This window comes from Acinonyx jubatus, chromosome B3 (assembly GCF_027475565.1).
Source record: "Acinonyx jubatus isolate Ajub_Pintada_27869175 chromosome B3, VMU_Ajub_asm_v1.0, whole genome shotgun sequence".
NCBI lineage: Eukaryota > Metazoa > Chordata > Mammalia > Carnivora > Felidae > Acinonyx > Acinonyx jubatus.
In genome coordinates, this window is record NC_069386.1 from 59917048 (window position 1) to 59944484 (window position 27437).

The 27437-nt window shown below is 49.1% G+C and overlaps 1 protein-coding gene across 1 annotated transcript; it reads left to right on the forward strand.

Moving 5' to 3' along the window:
• PLA2G4D (phospholipase A2 group IVD) lies at positions 1–26393 on the forward strand. The gene is made up of 20 exons (XM_015064968.3): positions 1–1405; positions 5733–5805; positions 5972–6108; positions 6700–6831; positions 7547–7587; positions 7931–7973; positions 9302–9365; positions 9765–9892; positions 10648–10758; positions 10886–10923; positions 11104–11239; positions 11559–11695; positions 12883–13105; positions 19085–19202; positions 19591–19728; positions 19970–20077; positions 20218–20409; positions 20686–20852; positions 21727–21913; positions 23015–26393. Exons 1-20 carry the CDS (start codon positions 1361–1363, stop codon positions 23239–23241), a joined length of 2445 nt encoding a protein of 814 aa, XP_014920454.3. The 5' UTR covers positions 1–1360; the 3' UTR covers positions 23242–26393.
• The last annotated feature ends 1044 nt before the right edge of the window (positions 26394–27437 follow it).

Below are 27437 nucleotides of genomic sequence, written 5' to 3' on the forward strand. Positions count from 1 at the left end.
GTTACCTCATGGTAGGTGACGCTTCAGCTCTGCCTCTGTAGCTTCCCCTGCCAATCTGGTGGTTCCAGATGAGGCCCACATCAGTTCAGGGAGATGTTTACTCACTCAGTGAGATGTGTTTTTCAAGGATGGCTCTGAGACTGGCCCTGGTCATGGAAGGTAGGTGGGCTCCACGCTAGGCTACGCCCAGCCTGGTGAAGGGGACACAGACTTCTAGTCCAGAGAGCATAATCCTGGGCTCTGCCACTCACCAGCTGTGGGTCATTGTGCATTGCTTCATGTATGACTCACTTTGGAATAAGTTGTTCTTCATTCATAGCTGTCTATGTTTTACATTGACTTTTCCATTAGATTTTATAGCTGGCTCATACAAATTAGAAATATTTCCCATTCAATTATTTTTCACTTTTTTGAGACTTATTAATTTTCTTTTTCTTTTTTGCCAATTCTGTAATAATACCTTTTAGATCCATTTGTGCTAAGTTAACATTAATTCAGTTTCACTTGCCTTGAAAAACAAATCATATTGTTAAATTACATAGTGAACTGACAGTGAAAACACCGAATTCACATCCTTTTAGGAGAACACTTCGTGCCACTGTGTACACTGAAAAGTTTAAACAGGTGACTTCACAAAGTCTTCGTCTGTGGTATCCATAGTCTAAGAGTTTCCTGTTTTGTCTCTGTTACCTTTATGTGGTAGGTTTGCCATTTGAGTCTAATGAAAATCCTCTAAATTCCTAGGATTAGCCAAAGGAAAGGAGTGAGGGTACAGTTGAGGGTGAGGGGCTTAGAACCAGAGTCCAGAGCCCCCTGTAGCTCTTCAGGTTCTGCACAGGGCCGGCCACCCCAGCATCCCCAGGATCCTGGTGGCAGAGAGCTGCTGAGGAGGTCTGGCCTCTTATCTCCTCTCATATGCTCAGCCCTCCTCTCCCCTCCTCCCTGAGAGGCTCATCTGGCTCAGGCTGGGGCTGGGCTGCAGTTGCCACAGTTCTGCCCCTACCCTGGCCCAGACCTTCAGCCTCAGGAGAACCAGCTTCCTGCCACTGCTCCTAGGACTCGTCTCCCCTCCTTGCTGCATCTGCAATTCTGATGCTCCGTGTCTGAAAGGGGTGCTCCACCTGCGGGCCCTGGAGCCCTGCCAGAGGTTTCTGGAGATGCTGGTTGGCCCAGCCTCTTGGGGAAGAGGAGAAGGTGCTAGGCTAAAGGAGTGACTTGGGGGGGTGGAGCCCCAACCTGTTTATAGGATCATGGCTCCTCGGAGCCTGGCAGATTCACAGTCCCATTCCCTTGGAATAGTTGCTGCCAGCCAGCGAGGGAGCTGGCATTTTGGGAGGAGCTGGAGCCTGGGAGTGTCAGTATGGAAAGACTGACAACTAGGGGACCACCTGGCCATCCTCACCAGGTAACAGTGTTGCCAAGCCCTTGGGCATCGCTCAGGGCAGGGCCTGGGGCCAGGGTGCATTCTGAGAAGCCTGACATAGCTAACACCGAGGTAATTCTGACCTCTGGCAAAGGCCTGGGTCCCAGAGCTGGGGTCTCAGCCTAGGCAGAGGCCAAGGGTGGGAAGTAGAAGGTAAGGGGTTCTGTGTTTGGGGATGGGGAGTGGGTGGGGTGGATAGATGATCAGCTCTCATAAAAGTAGAGGGCCTGGGAGACCAGAGCCTTCCCTCTCCACTGTGAGTGATCAGCCAGTAGCCCCCTTAGAGGCTCTTACCCTCCTTCCCACAAAAGCTCACAGGCTGCATCAGAGAACACAGTGGCTACGTGTCACCAAAGGATACCCCACCAGGCCCATAGTTCACCACTGCAGGTAGTGAACTTCTTGGAAATGGTTGGGGCCAAGGGACCACCCTGTGTGTCTCAGGAGGTCTGCCAGGCCAACTCCCCACCCGCTGCCAGTTACTTCCCGGGCCCAAGAGATGAGGCTGCAACCAGGCCAAAGAGGTCTATAAACGACTAGCCCCACTCCTTCCATGTGCTTCCCCTTAGCCCAGATTTGTCTTCCTCTGCTGTGGACCAAGGCCAGAGGGACTGGCTCCTCAGGTCTCCCCTGGTGCCCCAGGCAGTGGCCATGACAGGGGCTAAGTGTGCTAAGCACACTGTCCTGAGGCATTTGCCTCATTCTTCAGATGTTGCCAGGTCTCTGGAACCTTGACCCTGAGACCCAGGCCTGAGTCAGATCCAGTCCAGCAGTTCCAGACTGGTGTTTCTGCAGAAGACTTGCCTGACTCAGGCCAGGGACCAGGCAATCTGGGGAAGGATAGAGAGACACCCCTCCATTGAAGGATGACACCTACTGCCCCAGCCCGTGTCAACCTGAGGTCTAGAAGACCACCCCCTCCAAGGTGGACATTAGTGTAAACGCCTTGATGGGGGGCTGGGAAGAACCCAAGGCTGCAGGAGCTGGTGGTGGAGGGTTTGGACAGCCCGGGCTCAATCTGTTCCTCCCGTCAGGAGCCTGAGCCCCTGAGCCTACAGCCTCCAGCTGTGGAAGTTTCTGAAGTATCTGTCTTCATCCTTATCTCCCTGGGGAAGGCCGGGCATCTTTTCCTGCTACCCTCTGCCTGCTCTAGGCCCAGCCCAGGGGCAAAACTGAAGCTCAAGGTGCAGTGGCTCTGGGAGCTTGAGTCGGCCCACATGCCTGGAAAACACCTTTCCTGCAGCTGATGTTGTTGGGACTGACTGAGTCCCCAAGACCAGACCCTTTACCCTCAGCCTTCAAGTCGGCTCCTGGGGCAGCCTCAGTAGTGGCCTCACCCAGCGTCTTTCCTGCTGGAAGAGGGAACTGGAGCCTGCCCTGGCAGCAGGAGCTGAGCTGGCAGGACAGGTGAAGCATCCAGGACTTGCTCTGGAACGTGCCTGCTGTGAGATCTGGGAGCATCAGCTCAGCATGACTCAGGAGACACGGGGCCTGAGGCTGTTCCTGAAGTTTCCAACCTCCCTCTCTCCAACCTCCTCTACCACACAGGTCCCTGGGTGCCAACAGGGGGAAAGGCAGCCTGCTCATTTTTCTCCTCCTGATGAAGACCCCATGGTCACAGATACTCCAGACCCCTATATGGGGACTCTAGCCCCCTTAAATTTCCTTGGGTCATATCTCCTGTCTTGAGCCAGGGTCAGCACTGAGTCTCTCCATAGGGAGGAGGCTGGAGGAGGCCCTGGGAGAAACAGTGGCTGACACTCTCAGCAGGGAGGTACTCCCAGGATCTTCCGGGAAGCTGGGCTGGGGGTCCTTGCTGGAGAAGCTCTCCATAAGCATCCAGGGTCAGTCATCAATTAAGGATTGATGGGATGATTTCAGATGGGAGGACATTTCAAAAGAGAAGGGGAAGCCGCAGTGCCCTCAGGAGAATCCTATTAGTTAGTTCAATATTCATATTGGTCTAAAACAAATCTATGAAATTCTGCTGTCTATATATCCACAGGGCAGTGGGGGAAAGTTGCATGCTTTTACAAAGAAGCAAAGTCCTGGGAAGGTAGAACAGCACAGGAGATATGAGCTCTGGCCTTAAAGATCTGGGTTTGAATCCTGACTATGTCATCTACTAACTCTGTGACCTACGGCAAGTTGACCTTTCTGAGCCTCAGTTCTCTCATCTGTAAAATGGGAGGAAAGCAGAATACCGTCTTGTACTATCTTAGGAGGTTGTCAGGAGGATAAATCAAGTTGGAATACATAACATGCTTAGTACAGCATCTAGAAATATGACAAGCACTTACTAAACAGTAATAAGAGCAATCATCTGGAAACTTTACTTTTTTGCTAAGCATTCTACAGGTGTTAACACATTTAGCCTCTACTAATTCCACTACATATGAGGAATTGGAGGCACTGGGAGGTTTAGTGACTTGTCCAGGGTCACACAGCAAGTAAGCAGAGGACCAGGGTTTAGATCCAGCTATTGTGGCTGGGAGCCTGCCTTGACCACCCCACTCCACCTCCCTCAGTAGTAACTAGTCACTGTAATTACTGTCACAGCCCATCCTCTGGTGCTCTGCAACATTGATGGTTTTAGGTGTGACAAGAAATAGGGTTTCACCCTGGAAAAATAGCCCGCCAGGGAACAGTGGGCTTTCTGCGATTGAGAGGCTTTTGGTGACCAGAGAGAGAAATGGGCAACAATGCTCAAATTGGGCACGGTGACTGGCTGGAAAGGAGCAACTGGGGACACTTAGAAGCCCCATGTGGCTCTAGAGCAGCCCACAGGCTGTGGCCTCGAGAATGAGGGGGAGCAGGGGCTGCCTCTGTCCTTGCCCTGTCCTGGAGTGGGGCATGGAAGCACAGCTCCCTCCTGCGCCCCAGGACCCCAGCCAGCACTTCCTCTGTTCAGGCAGTGATAGAATCTGGGTGCAGGGAGGACATGGAACCAGGTGTCTAAAAAGCCATGAAATATCTACCATTTATAAGCTCTGGCTTAAGGCGTGTAGGGTCAAAGTGTTGCTAGTGTCACTGGAGTTAAGCCCCAACAAGGGAGAAACAAGTAGGCCTTATAGGGGGTTCGGGGTGGGGGGGGGGTTGGGTATCACGTATGCTCTGCCAGAAAGCTGACAGGAATGACAAAGATACTCAGCATGAAGGCGCAGGACAGTGATGTGCGGACCCACAGGGCACTGGTCCTGAGCGACCCTGCTGTGGCCCATTGTTCTTTAAGTTTCTCTGTGGGAATAGAGAGCTGGTCTGTGGACACTGAGGCAGCCCCCAGCAGGCAGCGTCTGTGCAGAGCTGAGATGGGCCCTGGCAGGAGACTTCTGGATCACGGGCACAGAAGGGACTGATGGTGGGAGGGCACAAAGCAAGAAAGCTCCTTGGTGTCATCGCAGCACTATCTCCCCACCACATGAGGCCGAATGTCTATCATGCAAGCACAGTGTCACCTCTACCTCAGCCCGCAGGGACTTGCTGTTAAGAACCTTGCGCAGGGTGCCCAGTAGCAGCTCCATAGCCAGACCTCAAGAAGAACAGAAACCCTAGGCACCCGGGATCTAGGCAGTGGCAAGGCCCTCAGCAGTAGGGATGTGAGGATAGCCCCCGGGTGCCCTGTCCCCAGCAGGACTTGGTGCATCCTACTTGCCTACTGCTTGTCCTTCACCACCTCTGCTCCTTTTGCCCCTGTGCACTTGTGCCCACTCAGTTCCTTCTTCCTCCTCACTGGGCTTTTTGTCTGTGGGCTAATGTGGCCTCCCCAGTGCCTTAGTTCACAATGGCGTCTTGCTCACGGTAATGGCCTGATGCTCTTGGAGTTTCCTATTTCACACTCAAGAGAGGGTGAGTGCCCATGGCTGTCACAGATGACTGGGCTTCCCAGGGCCCAGCCTCCCTGGTGTCGAGTCCCATGTCCTGTCCAGAGGGCTGAGGGGTGCTGAACAGCAGACTCACATGCTTCACCAAAGGGCTGCCCTCTCTGGGGGCCCTGGGTGGGGGGCAACCCCAAAGTGACAGGTCCAGTGTGGTGGCCATTCCTTGGCCCTCATTTCCCTGCTTTCACCACCGCACTGTGCAATCCTGTCCCTGAAGGGGAGGGGATCCCACAAATTCCACCCCCTGGGTGGCCTGCCATGCCTTGACTGCTACAGCCTGGAACCACAGTCCCGAGGACAGTGGTGGGCACAGGCTATTTGGCCCCAGAATGCCATGCAGCATCATGGAGCATCTTAGGAGAAACCTCAGCACAGACTGGTGGGCTCGAGTTTGGGCGGGAAGGACTGAATAGTCTGTTATTTCTCTCCAGGTGGAGGCCTCTGCTTGCTGGCGGCTTACTGTGAAGGTCCTGGAGGCCAGGAACCTGGGCTGGGCTGACCTGTGTGAGTAATGGTTTCCTGGGCTCCAGGGGTGCAGAGATGACCAGACCCTATGGGAAAGGCCCAGGCGAGAACCTGGGGGCTGGGCTGGTTGTGGCAGGAACTTGGTGAGTCCCCTGGAGAGGAGTGTAAGGAATTCTCTCTGACACTGTTCTCTTGATGTTGGCAGTGAGTGAGGCAGACCCCTACGTGACCCTACAGCTGCCCACTGCACCTGGGACAAAGTTTAAAACCAAAACAATCACCAACTCCAGTCATCCTGTATGGAATGAGACCTTCAGTTTCCTGATCCAGAGTCGGGTCAAGGTAAAGGCCAGGGCCACCCTCCTAAGGACAGGCTATATCCTTCTTTTGGAACACATTTCCCTCCAGGGCTCAGTCGGAGACACTGGGGAGGTGTCTTTGTTCCCAGCCTGGATAGGGCTGTGTGGGAGAGAATGTGTGACCCAGCAGCTGGCTGTGAGTCTGACCTCTGGCAAGTTGCTGGTCCTCTCTAAGGCCGTGTGTGGAAGGGAGACAGGAAGAATCCCTTCCTGATGGGGTTGTTGTGAGGTTAAATGAGATAAATGCATGGAAGCTCCTGGTACATATGGTGCCCTGGGGGACCAGCAAGCTGGGGTGGCGGCGGGGGCGGCAGGGGGTGGGGGGAGATTGGAGGTGAGGAAACACTGAAAGGATTTTATTTTTTATAAAAAACAATTAAAGGGTGGGGGAGATTAGGAACTTTGCTGGATTTTCTTTTACTGCTTTGAAGCTTTACTATCCTTTTTATTTTGAAGTACAAAGTATGGAGGCATAATAATCTTTCCTGACCCTGGACATCAAGTAAAGTTTCAACAGGTGTGAAGTACAGTAATGAGTAAATAATGTGTCAAGTTGCTGTTCTCTGGTCCCTAGAATATTCTGGAGCTAAACGTCTATGATGAGGACCCAGTCACGGAGGATGATGCCTGCTTCAAGATTCTCTATGACGTCTCAGAAGTCCTCCCTGGCCAGCTGCTCCAGAAGACCTTCTCCCTGCGTCCCCAGGTGGGTGGGGATCCCCTTGGGCCCCACCTCTCTCAGCTCCAGGCTGAGGAAGTTACAGTTTTGCCTATCTATTGGGATGCTGCTGGGTTGAATTCGTTCTGGAAAGATGGCAATCCCGCCCAGAGATTGACACATTAATAGGAAAGGAAAAGGCTTAACTAGACTGTTACAGACTGAATCACTCCGTGGAGGGATTTTAGTCATCTATGGGAGGAAGGTTTCAGTGGTGAACAACTTCCTAATGTCCATCAAAACACAGCTCAGGGTAACTAACTCTTGGGGCAGTTGTGGGATCCATCACTCCTGCTCACTGCCTCTGATCTCCCGTGGTACCCAAGGCCTGCTTTATGAAGGCCTCTGCTCTTTCTCCAGCAGGTAAGGAGTGGGAAGGCAGGGTTCTGGGGTCAGGGTCCCCACAAGAGGAACAGGAGATGGGCCCTGGGTGTCCTTAAGCCTCTTTAGGCTTGTGCTCATCCCTCTCTTCAGCCCTGCCAAGAAGAGAGAACTGCTCTCTGCAGACTTATCAGCTGTAGGTAACTTGGGCAGGTAGACCATCTTTCCCTAAGCCTCAATTTCCTCATCTGTAAAGTGGGAAGAATTGTTATACTGTGCATCCCTGAGACGCTGCTCGAGATGAGACAGTGCATTGTCAAAGAACTGTGTCAACTCCAAAGATATGTGTAAATGTTGATGACTTGTTTATCTTTGATTTCAGGGACAGGAGGAGCTGGACGTGGAGTTCCTGATGGAAAAAACGTGAGTAACAATCACACAGTCTGGGGAGTGTCTCAGGACCCAGGATTTATTTAGGGAAATGTCTTTGACCCAGATTCACCATCCCTCAGTCCCCACCCCTGCCAGTCTGGGGGGGGGGTCTTAGAGGAAAGTCACTGCTTCCTTGGCCCCACTGTCCCTCTCTTTCCTCACCTTGCACTTTTCAGAAGCACCCCCCTCATGAATGGTACCCAGGACTTAGGGTCCCTCAGCATCTCCCTGGGGAGGCCCCAGGGAGGCTGGAGGCTGGCCTGTGAGGGGACAGCCCAGTGCAGGGAGTATTCACCTTTGCCAGGCTGAGCTCCTGATGTCTTGATTTTTCCAGGTCAGAACGCCCAGAAAACCTCATCACCAACAACGTCCTTGTGGTAACCACTCTCCTCAGGCTTGTAAGGGCATCTGAGGGAGGGGCCCCAGAGCTGAAACTGAGGTAGGAGGTGCGGAAAGGACAGGCAGGGACAGAGGCTTGTGGTACTACCACCCCTGGCCTCCCAGATAGGTGGTTACCGGGGCTGTGATCAGGGGCTGGGGCTTGGAGGGGCCAGGGCCTTCAGGGAATATGGAGAGAGAGAGTTTGAGGCTCTGCTGAGAGGAGGTTGTAGCCCAAGGCTGGATGGCTGAGGGAGTGTTGGGGGAATTTTAGGTGTTCCTGACAGTGTTGTCACCTGTGATGGACTTAAGTTCTCAGCCTTGGAAGGTGGTGAGCGAGTCATGAAGGCCAGGCCGGGCTGGGGTGTTAGTACTGAAGTAGCAGAGGCTCAGAGGGAGTTTCCAGTGTGGTTGCTTCCGATCTGGGGGCTCTGGGATAGCGTCAGGGGGTCAGTCAGCTCCTCCTTGAGACACTGGACAGTCCTGGTCAGCTCTTCTAAAACAGAGCAAGCTCACAAAGCTGCAGTGGTAACCAATGCACTTTCTACTCAAAGCTCACAGGTGAGCAACACAGCCATGACCTGGGAGCAGGGCTGGGCCTAAGGTAAGGTAAGGCACATAGAGTCTCAAACTGAAGAAAGCATTTACCCTCAGGGTTGTGCAAGTGCCTGTTTGATGGGCTAGTATCACTTTTACAAATGCACGGTAAAATCATCATACCTAGGCAGCTGCTTTTTATCTGAGTGATGGAGACCAGTGGTGTGTTGATAAAGTCAGCAGATCTACAGGAGAGCATCGGTAACAAGAGCCGGGTGGACTGTGGGTGTCAGCTGACAGGCATTACAGAGAATTCTGCGGGCTCATTTGGCCAGCAGGTCAACAGGAGGACAGCCGGGAGGTACCTTCATTGTTAACATTGTAAAGGCTTCTCCAATCATAGACCAGTGGTTTGCACGCTACTGTTTGGGGGCAGTTATGGTAGAACACACTCTCCAGATTGAGTCCAGAGAAACACAGAGAAGAAAGAACGGTGTCTGAGGCTTGGGTGGCCTTCAAGGATCCCCGATGTTTGGCAAATCTAGGAAAGCTGGGGGGTGGGGTGTGCAGGGTGGAGATTGGACTCTCCTGGCTGCTCCAGAACACCTGACTTGGCAGTTGCAGCAGATTAGAGGTGTCTCGAGTCAGGGGTTCTGCCTCCAGTCCCACTCTGGCCCTCACTTCCCGTTCTGCGTGTGGTGGATTTGGGACAGAGGGGTTCTGAGAGCAAAGCCAAGGAGACCTCAGCTTTCCCTCCAGAGCCCCCTGCCCATGATATGGTCTGCCCCAGGCCCGAGAGCTGTCATGCCTGGATGTCCATCTGGTCAGCATTGGGAGCACAGCCACGGTCACAGGTGAGGCCTGCTCAGAACCAGGTCTGGCTTCTGCCTGAGGGTGGCTCAGAACCAGGTCTGGTCTCTGCTAGATGGGGTGACTGGAAACCTGTACAGAGTGGGAGGTGAGCAGCCGAGCAGAGCTTGCCTCTTTCTTCTTGCCCGCACTGGACAAGGGCAACAAGTCTCCTCTAGGCAGGAGGGTCCTCTGACCTGGAGGAGGCTATGTAGCAGGAGGTAGGAGTCCCATGGGGGTTGTGGGGCCCAGAAGACTGGGGAGGGCTCTTTCCAGAATCCTGTCTACCGGCCCGGGCTCCCAGGCCTTGGCCAAGTTCAAGCAGCACTGCCGATTTCCCTGGGACCCTGCTGGGATTCCTGGCTCTTGTTCCACTTGTGCTAATCTGCCCATTTTCTCCCTAGATCAGGATGAGCTGGAGTTGGTGCTGAAGGGCTCATATGAAGACACACAGACCTCTGCACTAGGCACAGCATCCTTCCGCTTCCATTACATGGCAGCCCAAGAGGCAGAACTGAGTGGGCATCTGAAGGTAGGTCTTTGCTTTGTGGGCCCCTCTCAGGCCAACACCAGGCTCCTGTGGCCTTGCCAGCCTCCCCCAGTTAGACACTAAGCCCCTGGCAAGACAGGGAAATCACCAGGAGCCTCAAGTGGGCATGGGGGCTGTTATGCCTTGTCAGACTGTCTGAACTTTTCAATGGCTCCTGCAATGATGCTTTTAGATTAAAATCCCATATCTGTGCCCACAAGGCCTGGCCCTTGCCCACCTCTGTTGCCTCATCTTGGTCCACACTCCCCCTCTTTATGTTGCTCTAGCCATACTTGTCTCTTCTTGCTTTTCTAACATGCCAAGTGCTTTCTCTCTTCTACCTCTGACTCCTTTCAAGGCTGCCTGATCCTCTACTTCCTCTTTCTCCTTTTAGATCTCAGCTCAAATAGCACCTCTTCAGAGAGGGCTTCCTTGACTCCCCATCTTAAATAGACCCCGCACACCCCACCTTTGGTTATTGTATCATATCACACTGCTTATTTCCTTTACAACATTTTTTTTCCTTTACAACACTTACTAACATCTGTTCATTACCTAATTCATTATAAATTCATACCATAATTCAGTTAGAACCATAAATATTAGCAAGAATTTTTATAATTAGTAATTTTAATTACCATAATTATAATAATTATAAATATTGTGATTATTTTCATATTATCAGAGAGGGACTGTGTCTGGATCACTCTCTAGATACTCAGTAAGGATTGGCTGAATGAATGAATATTTCCCTCCAGAGGTTGGAAAGGAATGCCTGGACTTCAGACAAGTCAGCTGAGCACCTCACTGTGCCTCTAAGGTCCTTGGCCATGGGAAAGGAGGTGACCATTAACGTTCCTGCTACAAACGTAAGTGGCTTCAACTGGATGGGAAGTGCCAGTGAGAATAAAGATGGGGAGCCCAGGCCCCCAGGGTCTACCCACTTTCCCTCCAGGGTCTAAGACATCCTAGTTCAGTCTCTTGCTTTGATTTCAGGCCCCAGAAGTGAGGCTGCAGCTCAAGACTGAGGGCTGGTAAGGGACTTTCATATCTGTGGGAGACAGTGAGGGATGATCATGGGGCAGGGGAGAGCTGTGCAAAGGCTGGCCTTTGGGGATGGGAGAAGGGAGGTTATTTGGCATCTGTTGTGGGCTTGGCCAACCAGTGGCTGAGCTATGCGGTGTCCCCTAACTCTTGGATCTTCTACTGCCCAGCCCTAAGGAGCTGGCTATGCACCTGGGCTTTGATCTGTGTGCAGAGGAGAAAGCTTTCCTGAGCAGGAGGAAGCAGGTGGTGGCCAAGGCTCTCAAGCAGGTCTTGCAGCTGGACAGAGACCTACAGGAGGATGAGGTTTGGGGGTGCAATACCTTGGAATGACCTTAAGGAAGTACCCGATTCCTATGCCCTCCCTAGACACTCTAGTCAGCAGACATGGGAGTGGACATGGAGCGGGGTAGGGGGTGGTGGTGAAGGGGGTAAGCTCTGGGGTTCTCACTCTCTTTGGGGATCTGTCCGGGGCTGAGATCTGTCACTTCCTGGGGGAGGGGCTGGGTACTAGCTCTAATCCCAACTCCAATCAGGCCCTGGCCATGAGGTCCCTTCCCTGGAGCCAGGAAGTAGTTTCATCCTGAGTCCTTGCTAAGCCAGCCTATTTTTGTTTGTGGTCCAGGTCCCTGTTGTGGGCATAATGGCCACAGGAGGAGGTGCCCGGGCCATGACGTCTCTCTACGGCCACCTGTTGGCCCTACAGAAGCTGGGCCTCCTGGACTGTGTGACCTACTTCAGTGGCATCTCAGGCTCTACATGGTGAGGGCCCCGGGACTGGAAGACATAGATGATCAGGTCCCAGAGGGGAGTGGAATAGACACCAGGGGAACCTTCTCTGTGAGGAAGCCACATGGGTGTGAGCAGTCCAGTCTGATGGGTGCCAAAAGTGACTTTCTCAAAAGGGAGGAAGTAGATGTTACAGAGGTCCTGCCATGGGAGAGGCATTGTAGGACATCATTCCATGCTACCGAAGAGGTATAAGGCAGCTGATTCAGAAGGAGCTGGGTTTGAGTCTCTGCAACACCACTTCCTGGGCAACTTATTTCCTCTGATTCTCAGTTGACTCATCTCCAAAGTGGGGGTAATAGTAGTACATACTTCATAGGACTGTAATGGGACAGCCCAAGTAAAACACTTAACATGTGTGATAAGTACCAGGAACTCCAAATTGGTAGCTCTCTTCTCTTTAATTGTTGTTACCTCATTAAATCCTTATAACACTCCCTAGGGTAGTTTCTCTTACTGCCCCTAACGCATAGATGAAGAAATTTAGATGGAGAGATACTATCTTGCCTGAAGACACCACTGCCTCCGTGTATCTGACTCTGCCTATGAAGAGGTGGGGCTTTTCACTGTTAGAGATTCACTCCTTTGAGTCTTACTGAAATGTGACTTTAAGGAGTAAAAGAAGAGTAAACGCTGAGGAGTTTAGGTGATAGCTGTTGACATGCAGCATCTTAAAGGGCTTGAGGACAGGCCCATGAAGATGGGCGTAGGGTCTAGATCTGTTCCATACAATGCGGTAGCTGCTAGTCACCTGTGGATAGCAACCACGTGAAATGTGGCAAGTCCAAACTGAGATGCGTTATAAAATACACAAGGATTTTGAAGACTTAGTTTGAAAAATATGAATTTATGTCAATTTTTTATGTTGATTACATGTTGAAATTACAAATTTTAGATATATTGAATTAAAACATATTATTAAAATTAATTTTTACTAGCCTTCTCTTTTTCAAAATGTACTTACTAGGAAATTTCAGATTACTTATGTGACTCACATTGTATTGGACAGCGCTGATCTGAGAGAAAGCCCTGAGACACATTCTCTAGATGGGCAGGGCCTTAGCTGCAGGAGTGCCGTGTTGGGAGAAGTGGGAGGGAAGTGTTGCAGTGACCCAAGCTGGACCTCCGTCTCCCTCCATATTGTCCCTTTATTCTCCCAGGACAATGGCCCACCTCTACGGGGACCCAGAGTGGTCACAGGGGGACCTCGAAGGGCCCATCAAATGTGCTAGAGAGCACCTGGCCAAGAGCAAACTGGAGGCCTTCTCCCCAGAGCGCCTAGCAAGCTACTGCCGGGAGCTGGAGCTGCGGGCTAAGCAGGGCCACCCCAAGACCTTTGTGGACCTGTGGGCTCTCGTGCTGGAGTCCATGCTGCATGGCCAGGTAGGTGTGTGCACCTGCGGGACCAGGGCAACCTTGCAGTTGTGTGTGCATTTCCCACAGGTTGAGGGAGACGGGGATCTGTGGTTAGAGGAAGTAGGAACCACAGTGTCTCAGTGTCTGCCCTACTTTGGGATGCTGCCTTTGTGAATCAGGCTATTCTTCAGTTCATTGCCACAAAATAGAAATTTATGGATCTCTCAAGAGCTTAGGGACCAGTCAATGCCAAAGTCAGTTCGGCAGTGAGATGAAAGTCTCACATTATGTTTGGGTGTCAGAGAGATTGCTTGAGCAATTTTTATTTTATCAATACTGCAATATGGAATGTATTCTTCTTCTCTATCTTCATGGCAGTGTTAAAAGCACAGACTCTGGAGCCAGATTCCCTGGGTTTAATCTCAGTACCTCTTACTAGCTCTATGTTCTTATGCAAGTTACTTAACCTCTCTGTGCCTCAGTTTTCTCATTTGTTCAGGGGGGATGAGAGAGAGGGGAGATTTAGTGAGAACAGCTCTCACCTCAAGGCATTGTTGTGAGCATTCTGTAGTGCTTTGGGATAGAGTAAGCATTAAGTATTAGGTATTATATTTCTTTACTGTTATTGTAACACCATTAAGACAAAACTGAGGGTATGCATTTTTTTTTACATTGCTTCTTTTTTTTAATTTTTTTTTAATGTTTATTTCTGAGACAGAGAGAGACAGAGCATGAGCGGGGGAGGGCAGAGAGAGAGGGAGACACAGAATCCAAAGCAGGCTCCAGGCTCTGAGCTGTCAGCACAGAACCCGACACGGGGCTCGAACTCACAAACCGTGAGATCATGACCTGAGCTGAAGTCAGTTGCTCAACTGACTGAGCCACCCAGGCACCCCTTTACATTGCTTCTTTAAGGAAAGTTTAGTAAGTCAACTGTTAAATCTTACATTAACTGATATTGAAATCAGTGATTTTTTTTCCCACTATTGTTTTACCACATATAATTATGCAAATGTTTCTTTTAAAGTATGTGGAACAACTAAAACACAAAAGGTCAGCATTCATAATTAAAAGTAAACTATCAAATATATTAGCAGAGAAAGGATTCTTGTCTTTCTTATTTTTGGGAATCAGGAGTTTGACCAGGAAAGATTTTTTATAAATGAATGAGTGCCAAAAATGGCTTTGCTTTGAATTTTTCTTTAAATGTTATTCTTGCTGGCAAGCACAATGCTATTTGGAAATTACCAACCATTCTTGTTTTGTATTTATTAGTTTAAAAATATTTATTATAAAAATCAGTATTTCTTATTTAAATATTATGATAATCTTCAGATTATCAAGATATAAAAATCCTGATAAGAAAATGCATAAAGCAGAAAGAATAACGTAATGAATATGCACAATCTCGCCAACCAGCCTCAGAAATATAATGTTACAGAAAGAGTTGAAGCCCCCTGTGGCTCACTCCCCAGTCCCATTTCCCTCCCACCCCAGAGGGAACCACCATCCTGAATTTGGTTTTATCATCACACTCATATCTTCGGTCTTACACGTTATTGTATTGTATAATACAAAACATAAGTGCATAACATACTTTACTTTTATTGTTTATCTTATTATACACCTTTTATTATACATCCTTAAGAAAAATATAATGTTACTTGTACAAATGGTTTTGTACAAGTCCCCTTGTGCACAAATGTTAGAGATTCTCTGAGTCTTGAAAATACACACCCAGCAGTGGACTTATCAGGCCATTGGGCACATGTATCGTTTGCTTTCCTACCTATTGCCAAATTGTTCTCCAAATTGTTCTCCAAAAAGGCTTCATTAATTCACACCCCTACCATCAATGTATCATGGTTTCTTTTTCTTACGTGCTCTTTAAAATTTTAATTTTTTGATCATTTTATGGGTGCTATACAAAATTTTGTTATAGCTTTCCATTTCCTTGATATTGATATACTTATTAATTAATAGCAATTAATATTAATAATTAAGAATATTTAATATTCAATAAATATTTAATTTAATATTTAATTTATAATATCTAAGTATAGAATAGAATATATAAAATATATAATATATAAATATAAATATATAATTTAATATTTAATAAATGTTTGATAAATTTAATAATTAATAAATAATAATTAAAATATCTAAATATAATTTAAATATAAAAATAATAAATATAATATTTAAAAATAATTAAAATAATAATTAATATTAATATATTATTATCCATTTCTGGATATTAATCCTTTATCAGTTCTATTAGATTTTGACGCATAGTTTTAATATAATCCAGTGTCTCATTATGTTCTTTATGGTTTGTGCTTTTAGGGTCTTGCTAGAGATATCTTTCTCCCTCCTCAAGTTATAAAATCTCTTCCTATATACCCTTATTAAAGTATTAAAGATTTGTTTTCCACAATTAGGACTTTAATCTACTCAGAATATATCTTCAAGTATTATGTGGACTTGAATCCATTTTTTTTTTCCTATATGGATAGCAAACCTTCCTAATGCCACTTGTTGATTCTTCTTTCTCTACAAGTCTGCATTGCTACTTGTCTCACTTGTCAGCTCTCACACACTCACGGGACCCTTCCTGAGCTCTCTTCTATTCGAATGGGGCCGATTCCCTGTGCCAACACTACCCTGGCTTAGTGACTCCACGTTTGTAGTACATGCCGGTATTTGACAGGGCTGACTTACCCCCACCTGCCACCTTGGTTTTTCTCAGAATTGTCTTGGCTCCTTTTGGGCCTTAGCTCTTCTATACGTGTAATGCAATCAGCCAGTCAAGTTTCATGGGAAAATTTTTGGAATTTTTATTGAAATGGCATTAAACTTATAAAACCAATGTAATTACTTGAAATATTTTTATTTTATTAATACATCCTGTGTATTGTTTAGGTCTATTATTTACGTTCATGTTCTGGTGTGAGGATACAGTGTTTTATTAGTGGCTTTCCCGTCTGGTGGAGGTATAGTTACTATAGAGTTGGGAGAAGCTTCTTTTAAGTTTATTTATGATGTGCTATAAAATGCAGTTTGATCTGAGGCTATAAAGAACACTCTTATTTAATTACCCTTTAATTCTCCAGTAATGACTTCGTGCATGGTTTTATGTACAAGGTTTATAGTCTTTTTTTAAAAGACAAACTTATTAAGGTTTTGGGGTTTTTGGTTTTTTGTGTTTTGTTTTGTTTTTTTTGGTTCACAGGAAAAAAATCTTATGATCTTGTTGAACAAACAATGTGTCCTTAAAAATGAGCACTGGTGTGGTTTTAAAATTTTTATTTCAATATTAAAGCTTTTCAAATAGTCTTTTTTTCTTAGTTATCATGCCTTATCTCTTAAAGCTAACATTTGCTGTATGCTTTTTAAAAACTTTTTAATGTTTATGTATTTTTGAGAGAGAGAGAGAGAGAGGGAGTGCAAGCAGGAGAGAGGCAGAGGGAGAAGGAGACAGAGGATCCGAGGTGGGCTCTGTGCTGAGAGCAGACAGTTCGATGTGGGCTCAAACTCACAAACCATGAGATCATGACCTGAGCCGAAGCTGGACACTTAACCAACTGAGCCACCCAGGTACCCCCATTGCATGCTTTTTAAAATAATTATTTAATCAGAAAAAATGTAGTATGTATTTCAAATTTAAGTTGCTGGGTAGAAGCATTTATTATCTCCCTGCTATACCAATCCATGGCTCCAAAAGTCATTTTACATGTCAGAAAATAGAACTCCATAACAAATCACAGTTTCATTAATATTAAGTATTATTAGAGAAACAGTATAACCTGAACTTTACACAGAACGACGTTATTAGTCTACACACTTCTATAATATTGTCGTGGTTGTGTAAAAACCTGCTTGAAAATACACCAGTTAAAATCAGTGCTTTTCAAACTATGTCTCTCACACATTTTTCTTTTATCTTTTGCTGGCAAGCACTGAACTGCTTAGAATCTACTCACCATTCCTCAGGAAGAAACTCAGTTTTTCTCATGTTTTCCTGAGTTAAGAAGGTCTTACGTGTTTTTCTTCAATTCTAGACAGAAAGGCTTTGCCTTTAGTTCCGCCCCCTCCACCCCCCCACCCCAATGCAGTGCCTAGACCACATGAACCCATGGCCAACACTGCACTCAGCTTCCACACCTCAGAGAGACTCCTGAGTCATCAGACTGGTGCTCTGAAGGGTTGGGGATGGTCATTTGGAAACTGGGGGTCTGGAGATCCAGAGGCTTGCCACCACTTCCTGCTGAGCTATTAAAAGGAAAAAGAGGGGCACCTGGGTGGCTGTCAGTTAAGCATCCTACTCTCGATTTCCACTCAGGTCATAATCTTACAATGGTGAGATTGAGTCCTGCATGGGGCTCCATGCTGGGTGTGGAGCCTGCTTGGGATTCTCTCTCCCCCTCTTGCTCTGTTCTCTCTCTTCCAGTCTCTCTGTTCCTCTCTCTCTCTCTCTCTCTCACAAAAAAAAAAAAAAAAAGGAAGAAGAAGGCTGGGTATTATTTCAGGAAATGGTGGAGTGTGCTGACCCTCTCCCCCAGGTTAGAAATGGTTCATCTGGAGTAAATAAAGGACACATTTTCCCTCATCGTACAAGACAAAGGAGCAGACAAACAGGATGCCTAAATAAAAAGAAGAGAATTGGAGAATTATTACCCTTTGAGAAGGGAAATTGCAGGTATTGATCAAGATCCCCCTCTCTTCACTACATACACACTTCACACCCGAGGGACTGACTTGTACGTATGACAAATAGTGCCAGGGGCTTAAGCTATATTTGGGGATTCTTCCTGTGGTTTCCCTAGAACTCAAGTCCTATTGGGCACTAGTGCAGAACTAGGGGAAAAGATGATGCATCAGTGACAGAGGCTGCAGGGGGAAGATGGGTTACACTGGGCATGTGGGAGGGGTTTCCTCACTGGAAAGGTAGGGCTAGCATCCTGGGACGTACATCTGCTGATCATCAGAATCACCTGGTGAGACCAAAGAAAAAGCAAATTCCTAAGTGGTTTTTGCTGATTCTCAGGAGGAAACCCAGTAATCTGTATGTTTAATTTAGCACATTCTCCAAGTAAATCAGATCATAAGGGCTGATAGGGCAGTTTGGGAAACCCCTAGGTCTGGCTACGGAGTGCGGTGCCTTCCAGTTCGGAGGGCCTAAGAGAGGGACGGTGTGTCTGTGTCTGGCAGAAGCAGCCAGAACCTGTGGAAGCCTCGTTCCCCAGGTGGGGCTCCAGCCAGCCACCGCCATTAACCTTGCTGATGCTGGAAATGAACCCTATTTGCATCCTTGGTCCGGGATAGAGGGAGACCTTTCTGTGCTCCTAGAACTCCGTGAGGCTCTGTGGAGGCTCCTTGATAAGGCGAGCCACAGTCCTTGCCATCAAGGCAGAACTTGGAGTTTTATTGAAGAGAAAATTGGAAACAGAGGCAAGACTAATCAACGGGGTACAACTTCAACTGTGCAAAGCAGGAAAGAAGGGGGTGAAGAGGGAGAGGCAAGGATGACCGGAAAGCATTTTGGAAGGGCTGAAACTTGAACTGCATCCATGTGAATCTAGAAGGGGCAGCCCATCCCCCGACAGAGCTTACAATGTGTACTGAAAGGGGATTCCTGTGTCCTTTCTGGAAAGCAATGTATGTGTGTGTGTGCCTTTGTGTCCATGTGTCAGGGCCCACATCCACTCCACCCTTGAACCCATAAGGATGGGGCCAACGGAATCATAGGAGCAGAGGTAGGGTATTGCTGTTGACACAGTAGTCCTTGTGAATGGCATTCTTTTGAGACATGTGCAGTGCACAACCTCCATAGTCCTCCATGGTGACCCTGAATCTGGTCAGAATATGGGGGTGGGAGTGTAAACTGGATGGGTGCACCCACCCATGCCACCCAAATTCCAGCGGGGAGCTGCCTCCTCCCCCTCAGCCTGTGCCTCCAGGATGCTCCCTACCTCACTTAAGCCCTCATGCCTCCCACCCCAGGTGATGGATCAGAAGCTGTCGGAACAGAGAGCTGCACTGGAGCGGGGCCAGAACCCTCTGCCCCTCTACTTGAGCCTCAACGTCAAAGAGAACCATCTGGAGACCCTGGACTTCAAGGGTACAGTCTTTAGTCCTGTCCACACTACCTTCCAACACACACACACACACACACACTCATACACACACGTATGTGCATACCTCCTGTGCACCCAGCAGGCCTTCAGAGGATTCAAACAGGAAACTCCTACACAGAGTGCCCAGCCTTCTGGAAGGGAGGAGGTTCTGATGGGCTAATGAGCCAGGGAGCAGAGCCCACTCTCCTGGTTGTGGGGTAGTGGGGATGTGGTCAAGGGGCTGGGTGGAGGAGTGGTGAGCCCAGGAGTCAGCCAGGCAGAGAGGAGGCTAAGGCCTGTGTGGGGGGGGCAGTGTCTTTGGCCCCTGTCAGAGCTGGGGCTCTCCTCAACCCACTCTCCTCTCATTCCTGCCTCTTGCTCCTATTCCTACAGAGTGGGTAGAGTTTTCACCCTATGAGGTGGGGTTCCTGAAGTATGGAGCCTTTGTCCCTTCTGATCTCTTTGGCTCTGAGTTCTTCATGGGGCGGCTGATGAGGAAGCTCCCTGAGTCCCGGATCTGCTTTCTGGAAGGTGAGTGATGGTCACTCGGAAGATTCTAGCCAGTCCTGGGCCAGGCCTCATTGCCCAGACATGATTCCCATACTCGGGTCTGGCAGAGCCTCTGGAGGTAGGGGAAACTGGAGTTGGGCTGTGGGGAAAAGCCATTGCAGGGGCAGCCCACCTGACTCCCCTCTTCCGTCCCCACCCTCCAGGTGATGGGAGGCAGGGTGCTGAGGCTTGAGGGTGACTTCGGTGGGGGTTTGACCTTCAGGTATCTGGAGCAACGTTTTGTCCCTGAACTTGCTGGATGCCTGGTATGACCTCATCAGCTCTGATGACACCTGGAAGCAGCGTGTCAAGGACAAAATTAAGAACCTGGGTGAGAAGGGGGGACAGTGCGAGGAGCCTGAAATGAGTCTACTTCCTCTTCAGGTGCTTGGGGGAGGGCACTATCAGAGGGGAGGCAGGGCCAGGCATTTCCAGGCCTTTCACTGGACCAACGTCTTTCTCTGAACCCAGAGGAGTCTCCTGCCTCCGTGAGGACCTCCTCACGGCTGGAGGCCTCCTGGCTGCAACCCGGAACAATGCTGGCCAAGGCATTTAAGGGCTTCCTGACAGGCAGGCCGCTCCACCAGCATAGTCTCAACTTCCTTCGGGGCCTCCAGCTGCACCAGGACTACTATAGCCAGAGAGACTTCTCCACCTGGGCAGGTAAGGGCCCCTGCCGTGTATCCCCAGGTGACAGGCTTAGGCTCCCAGGTGGAAATGGACCATGGCTAGGACCGGCGGGGGACTTGGGGGGAGGTGGGGTCATAGCATTCCCTTCCGGGGTTGGCCTGCGGAAGGTCTTGGGAAGGGCTGGGGTGGTGTGTGCTTTCAGGGAGTGATTCCAGAAGTTAGAAGGGGACATGGAGGCAAATGTAGTATGAAAGGTAGATGATCTGTGGTGGAGAGGCTGCCTCTGACTATCACTGCCTCCCCCATCAGACTGTGAGCTAGACTCCACCCCTGGTCAGCTTACGCCTCAGGAGCCACAGCTCTGCCTGGTAGATGGCGGCTACTTCCTCAACACCAGCTGTCCCTCCATGTTCCGGCCAGGCCGCAGACTGGACCTCATACTCTCCTTCGACTACTCCCTATCCTCACCCTTTAAGGTGCTTCTGGTTACCTCATGGGAACCCTCTGGGGCCTGGAGCCAGGCCATGCTCCAGGGGCAAGCAAAGGGCCACTGGGCCACTGGCCTTGACTTCCTGGGTCCCCAAGGGGAAGGAAGGGTGACAGGCTCTAACCCACAGACTCCTGCCAGGGTCCTTGGTTGAGAAGGGCTATGAAGGTACTGGGGCCCTGGGCTCCCAGGACAGGCAGATGGGAGGTAGCTCACCACACCCACCCCAAGAAGAACAGCTAGACAGAACTGGGAGGAGACCCTGGCCTGTCCACATCCATCCCCTCAGGCCCCCCTGGGGGGGACCTAGGAACAGAAGTGGGTCCCCTACTGAGGCTCTCTAGGCTCTGGGATTTGAATAACCCAGATAAAAAAATTTTTTTTTAATGTTTTTATTTATTCTTGAGAGAGAAAGAGAGACAGCATGAGTGGGGGGGGGGGGGAGGGGAGCAGAGAGAGAGGGAAACACAGAATCCGAAGCAGGTTCCAGGCTCTGAGCTGTCAGCACAGAGCCCGACGTGGGGCTCGAACTCACAAGCCGTGAGATCATGACCTGAGCCAAAGTCGGACACTCAACCGACTGAGCCACCCAGGTGCCCTGTGAATAACCCAGATTTGAATCCCAAGTGGGAGCAAGTGTGCTAGGTCTATACCTCACCTAAAGATTTTAACCAAACAACATTGAAGACCACTGGAATCCTTCACCTCCCTCCAAGGCACTAGACCCCACGCAGGTCAGAACCAGGTTGTCTTGACACTGAGCAGTCAGTTTGGGCTAGAGCTATCCTAGCATTTTCAAGAGCACTGACCTGGGATGGCCAGGAAGTAGCTGGTTCTCTCTGGGCCCCCCTCTCCCCAACCAGACGCTGCAGCAGACTGAGCTGTACTGCCGGGCCCGGGGACTGCCATTCCCTCGAGTGGACCCCAACCCTCAGGACCAACACCAGCCAACAGAGTGCCACCTCTTCTCGGACCCCACTCACCCTGATACCCCTGTCCTGCTGCACTTCCCACTGGTCAATGCCTCCTTCAAGGACCACTCAGCCCCTGGTAAGGTATCCCCTCCCTTCCTAACAGCCTGGCAGCCTGGACCCTCAGAGGCACTGCCTGGGTCCTTCCCAGCACTCCTGTAGCCAGCAAAGGGAGGGGGTCTTCAGGCTAGTCCCACCCAGTTTTGGACATGGCAGCGTGCTGACTTCTGTTGTGGGTGCTGCATCCTCACAGGGGCTCTCTGTTGGCACAGTCACTGTGATGCTGTCCTCTGTCATGACCCCAGGCACCCCTCCCCCAGCCTCCCTAGCTACACCTGGGCTCCTCAGCAGTCCTGTTCCGTGGTGGTGTATGGGAATCCCTGTACCAGAGGTCTGCGTTGTCCCCCCGTCTGCAGCCATCTCCACCTGTGCTTAGGCCCCACATTGTTGGACCGCTAGACAGCCAGGACAGAGAGGCCCCGGGCCCCTTGCTCTCAGATTCCCCTGAAGCTACCTGAGATTTCAGTTGGCTTCTGCCCTCCCACCCCAGCCCAGCCTGCCGTCTTTTCTCAGGAAGCTGGGACTCCACTCTGGGGCCCCTGAAATGTAAACCCTCATCACAGGCCTTCCAATCCTCACCTCCTGTCAATGGGTCAGACCTTTAACTCCTCTGGTGGGAAAACTTAACTTCTGCCTTTGTACGTTATTCCTGGCTTGCTGGTTCCCATTCTAATTCCAAACCTTCCAGCTCTACCCTTAACAGGCTCAGCCCACGTTGCGGAATTCTCTTTCTCTCTCAACAAAGACTGGTTCTTACAAAGCAAAAATCCCTTTGGTTTTCAGACTCTTGGCTGAATCTTTCACTGACCTGACTTTGTTGTCCCACTGTTTCCACCTTGCCCCTGAAGGTGATACAGAGAGATACTGTGAGGTTCCCTTTATAGTGGAAGTGCATTGCTATGAGGAAGTGTGGGGAGCAGCAAACCCTTCAGATCTCAAAATAGTGTGTTTATATACTAGCCACATTTATATTTCAGGGCAAAGGACATAGAGGGCAGAGGACAGCAAGGAGCCCCTTCAGTGAGGAATAGCGCCCCCCTGTGCCCAGTCGCAAGGCTTCATTCTGCCCACCCCTGGAGGCCTCTGGGTCCTACTCCTAACCCCTCCCCTCTCTGGACAGGTGTCCTACGCAGCCCCACAGAGCTCCCAGCTGGCCAGGTGGATCTCACTGGGACCGCCTCACCCTATTCCCTATTCAACATGACCTACAAGGAGGAAGATTTTGATCGCCTGCTGCAGCTTAGTGACTACAATGTACGGAACAGCCAGGATGCCATTCTGCAGGCCTTGAGGATGGCCGTGAAACACCGGGCCCTGGGGGCCAGGCCTCCAACAGCACAGAATTGAGGCTGCTCAGGGACCCGGCACCCTGAAGACCCTCCAGGGGCTGAGGGCTTAACCCGAGCACAGCTGGCTACAGCCACAGCCCTCCAGCCCTCACTGGGCTGGAGTTCTGGGCTGTCCCAGGCCTGGGCTTCCTCGGCAGCCAGTCTCACGACCCAAATTCTCCCTCACTTTCATCGCTGGCTTGAGAGGAGCTGAAAGTGAGTTCCTCACCAGACCAGAGTGTAGAATAGTGGTCCGACCGGACAAAAGTGCATGTGTGACTACTTTCATGCTGAACAGAACAGATTTGGGGTACACGCTTGAGGCTTGAGACTAGGAGTGGGGACAAGCAGGGCAAGGGATGGCCTGACTGAGAGGTGGCTCCGGGCCTCAGGAATCACAGTATGTCCTGAGAGTCCCTTCTTCGTCCTCTCCTCCTTTTTCTCATCCTCCTTTTATACTCTTTGTAAGCAACTTTAGTGAGCTATAATCCACATACCACATAATTCATCCATCTATAGTGTATGACTCTGTGGTTTTTCCTTGGGTTGCTTCCACCGTCATCATTTTGAGAAGATTTTCACTTCCCCGGAAGGAAGACCCTCATCCCTTAGTTGTCAACATCAACCCTCCCTCCCCAGCCCTAGGCAACCACTAATCTACTTTCTGTCTCTACAGATTTGCTTATTCTATTTCATATAAATGGAATCCTATCTTTTGCGTCTGGTTTCTTTCACTTAGCGTAATATGTTCAAGATTGATCTACATTGTAGCAGGTATCTCTGCTTCACCCCTTTCCAAGGCTGAATGCAATTCCGTTGTGTAGATGGCCCAACTTCACCTAATGGTCATTGGTTAATGGGCCCTTGGGTTGTTTCCACTTGTTGGCAGTTATGAATAATGCTGCTATGAGCATCATATACACACTTGTATGTGGACAGTGTTTTTCATTGCTTTGCATGTATACCTAGAAGTGAAATTGCTGGGTCTTATGGTAATTTTCTGCTTAGCCTTCTGAGGAACCGCCAGCTAGTTTTCCAAAGCTGCTGCAACATTTTCCATTGCTGTCAGCATTGCACGAGGGTTCCAGTTTCTCCACATCTTTGCTGACACTTGTTATACTCGTTATTTTCTGTCTTTTGCATTTTAATTGTCCATGTGGGTGCAAAGTGGTATCTTCGTATCTTATCAGCATTCCCCTAATGGCTAATGATGTTAAGGCTCTTTTCACATACCGTCGGCCTTTTGCATTTCTTCTTTTATCTATTCAGATCTTTTTGCCCGTTTTGACTGGATTATGTATCTTTTTATTATTGTAAGAGTTCTTTATATTTTCTACATACAAATCCCTGATCCCTGATATATGATTTGCAGGTCTTCTCCCAATCTATGGGTTGCCTCTTCACTTTCTTGATGATATCCTTTGAAGCATGGAAGTGTTTTTTATTGTGATGGTGCCATTTATATTTTCTTTTGCTATTTGTGCTTTTGGTGGCATATTTAAAAAAACCATTGCCTAATCCAAGGTCATGAAGATTTACACCTATGTTTTCTTCTAATAGTTTTATAGTGTTAGCCCTTACATTTAGGTCTTTGGTCCATTTTGAGTTAACTCTTGTATATGGTGTGAAATAGGGGTTCAACTTCACTTGTTTGCATGTGGATATCCAGTTATTCCAGCACCATTTGTTGAAAAGGCAGTTCTTTCCCCACTGAATTGTCTTGACACCCTCACTGAAAAATCAGCTGTGAACGCAAGGGTGTCTATCTGTGCTCCTTTCATTGATCTGTTTGTCTATCCTGATGTTATACCACACTGTTTTGATGGCTGTAGTATGTAGTCCGTTTTGAAATCAGCAATTGTGAGCCTTCCAACTTTGTTGGGCATGAATAAGGGTTAAGTAACTTAAACTCAAAAGTGCAAAGCCAGCACTGGAACTGGAGATTTCCTTTCCTTTTCTTTTCTTTTCTTTTCTTTTCTTTTCTTTTCTTTTCTTTTCTTTTCTTTTCTTTTCTTTCTTTCTTTCTTTCTTTCTTTCTTTCTTTCTTTCTTAATGCTTACTTATTTCTGAGAGAGAGAAAGAGAGAGAATGAGTGGGGGAGGAAGAAATACTTCAGGAGAGAGAGGGAGACACAGAATCCTGAGCAGGCTCCAGGCTCTGAGGTGTCAGCACAGAACCTGACGCACGGCTCAAACCCATGATCCGTGAGATCATGACCTGAGCTGAAGTTGGACACTTAACCAACTGAGTCACCCAATCGTCCCTGGAGGCTTTAAAATCAAGCCAGGCTGTCACACCACACTGCATGTTTGGGTACTTACTTTACGGCATGTCCTACTGTACAATGAAGAATTAACCATACCTGAACAGAGGTCAGGCCTTTGCTCTGGGCTACTGAGCGGTGATCTCTTCATCCCTTGAATGGCCTGCCTGACGGGAGTGTCTTTGTTTGCCTGGGAATCTGGCCGCTGCACAGCCTTATAGTGTGATTTGTGATGGGGACTCTGGAACAGTCAGTATTAGTTGCTGCCTAAGAACTGGGACTAGAAGAACTGGGACTAAAGCCATGAGCCTGACAGACCAGTGGAGACCAAAGTCAGCCTCATGGGCAGTATGTGATCAAGCCCCAGGAAAAACTCTGCACAAGGCTCAGGTGAATCTCCCTAGTTGGTAATATTCTGTGGGTATTGTCACACACTGTGGTGGATGAGGGCAACACCGTCGGGTCCGTGACTGTGTGGGGAGGGCATGACTGGGAGCTCCGTGTTTAGACCCCTCCTAGACTCTGCCGTGTGCATCTCTCCCTCTGGCTGGCTTCAGTCTGTACCCTCTCACTGTCAAATAAACGGTAATTGTAAGTAGAGATCTTTCCTGAGTTCTGTGAGTCATTCTGGCCAATTATCAAAGCTGAGGTGCTGGGGACCCTGGAATTGGTAGCCAGCTGATCTGAAGTGAGGGTCATCCCGGGACCCCTGAACTTCCAGCTGGTGTCACGAGGGCTCTTTTGTAAAGGGGATGTTCCCTCAAGCTGCAGTTTGGTAACTCCCTTGCAAGTGGGGTCAGAAGTCCCGGGCAGACTCGGCAGTCTGGAGGACTGTTCCCTCAACCTTGAGGTTTGGTTGACTCAGGGCACCTATGTTCTGGGGACTGACAGGGGCACAAGTAGGAAAAAAAAAAAAGAAGAAGAAAGAAAGAAAGACTTATTCCATTTGGGGAGCTTTCTCTAAAGCCAGAGAGAGCCAGAGTTCTGTGCGTCCCAGAGCCGGCTGGACTGAGGCTCAAGGCCACCCCTGATGCATGAGTGTGCATGTGTGCGTGTGAGCAGGTTTGTCTCCCACTGCCACCGCCCCCCAACTAGCTGCTCTTACCCCAGGCTCCCTGATTACCTGAGGTCTCATCAGCCCCATCCTGATCCAAGTGAGGCCTACAACTCAGGCAGCTGTCAGGCCCACCCACAGTCTCCATGTGGATTGTGCAAGGCTCTTCCTGCAGCCTGTGGGCCCCTCCTGGGCAAGGCCCAGACCCAGGGCTTGTCTCAGGGACAGGAAGGCCCTCCAAGCTGCCTCATCGCTGCTCCTGGGTCTGTGCTGGCAATCTGCTCTCTGACCAACATGGCTTGTGGCAGTGGGTATGCAACGAGTGAACTGAAGGATATTTTATTTTCCTGTTAAATTTGATTTAACAAGGTATGGACCAAATGAGAATAGCATAAAAGTAATTGCTTGATAAAATTCAACCAAATGCAAGATTTATGAAAAGCTCTTAATATGTTAGGAATGGAAGGGCATTTACTTAACCAGATATAGAGTATCCGTGATGATTAATTCTATGTCAGCTTGGCTGGGCCACAATGCCCCAGTAGTTAGTCAAACGGTATTCTAGATATTTCTGTGAAAGTGTTTTGGGGATGAGATTAACATTTATATCAGTGGACTTGAGTGAAGCAGATTACTCTCCGCAACATGGATGAGCCTCATCTAATCAACTAAAGGCCTTAATAGGACAGAGACTGACCTACCATAGCAAGAGGGAAAGCTGCTGGCAGACTGCATTTGGACCCCTTGCAACTCTTCCCTGAGTCGCCAGTCTGCCAACCTTCCCTGCAGATTTTGGACTCACCAAGCCTCCATGATTGTGTGAGCCAATTCCTTACAGTAAATCAATCTCTCTCTTCCCCTCTCCCTTCCCCTTCCTCCTTCTCTTTCTCATATATAT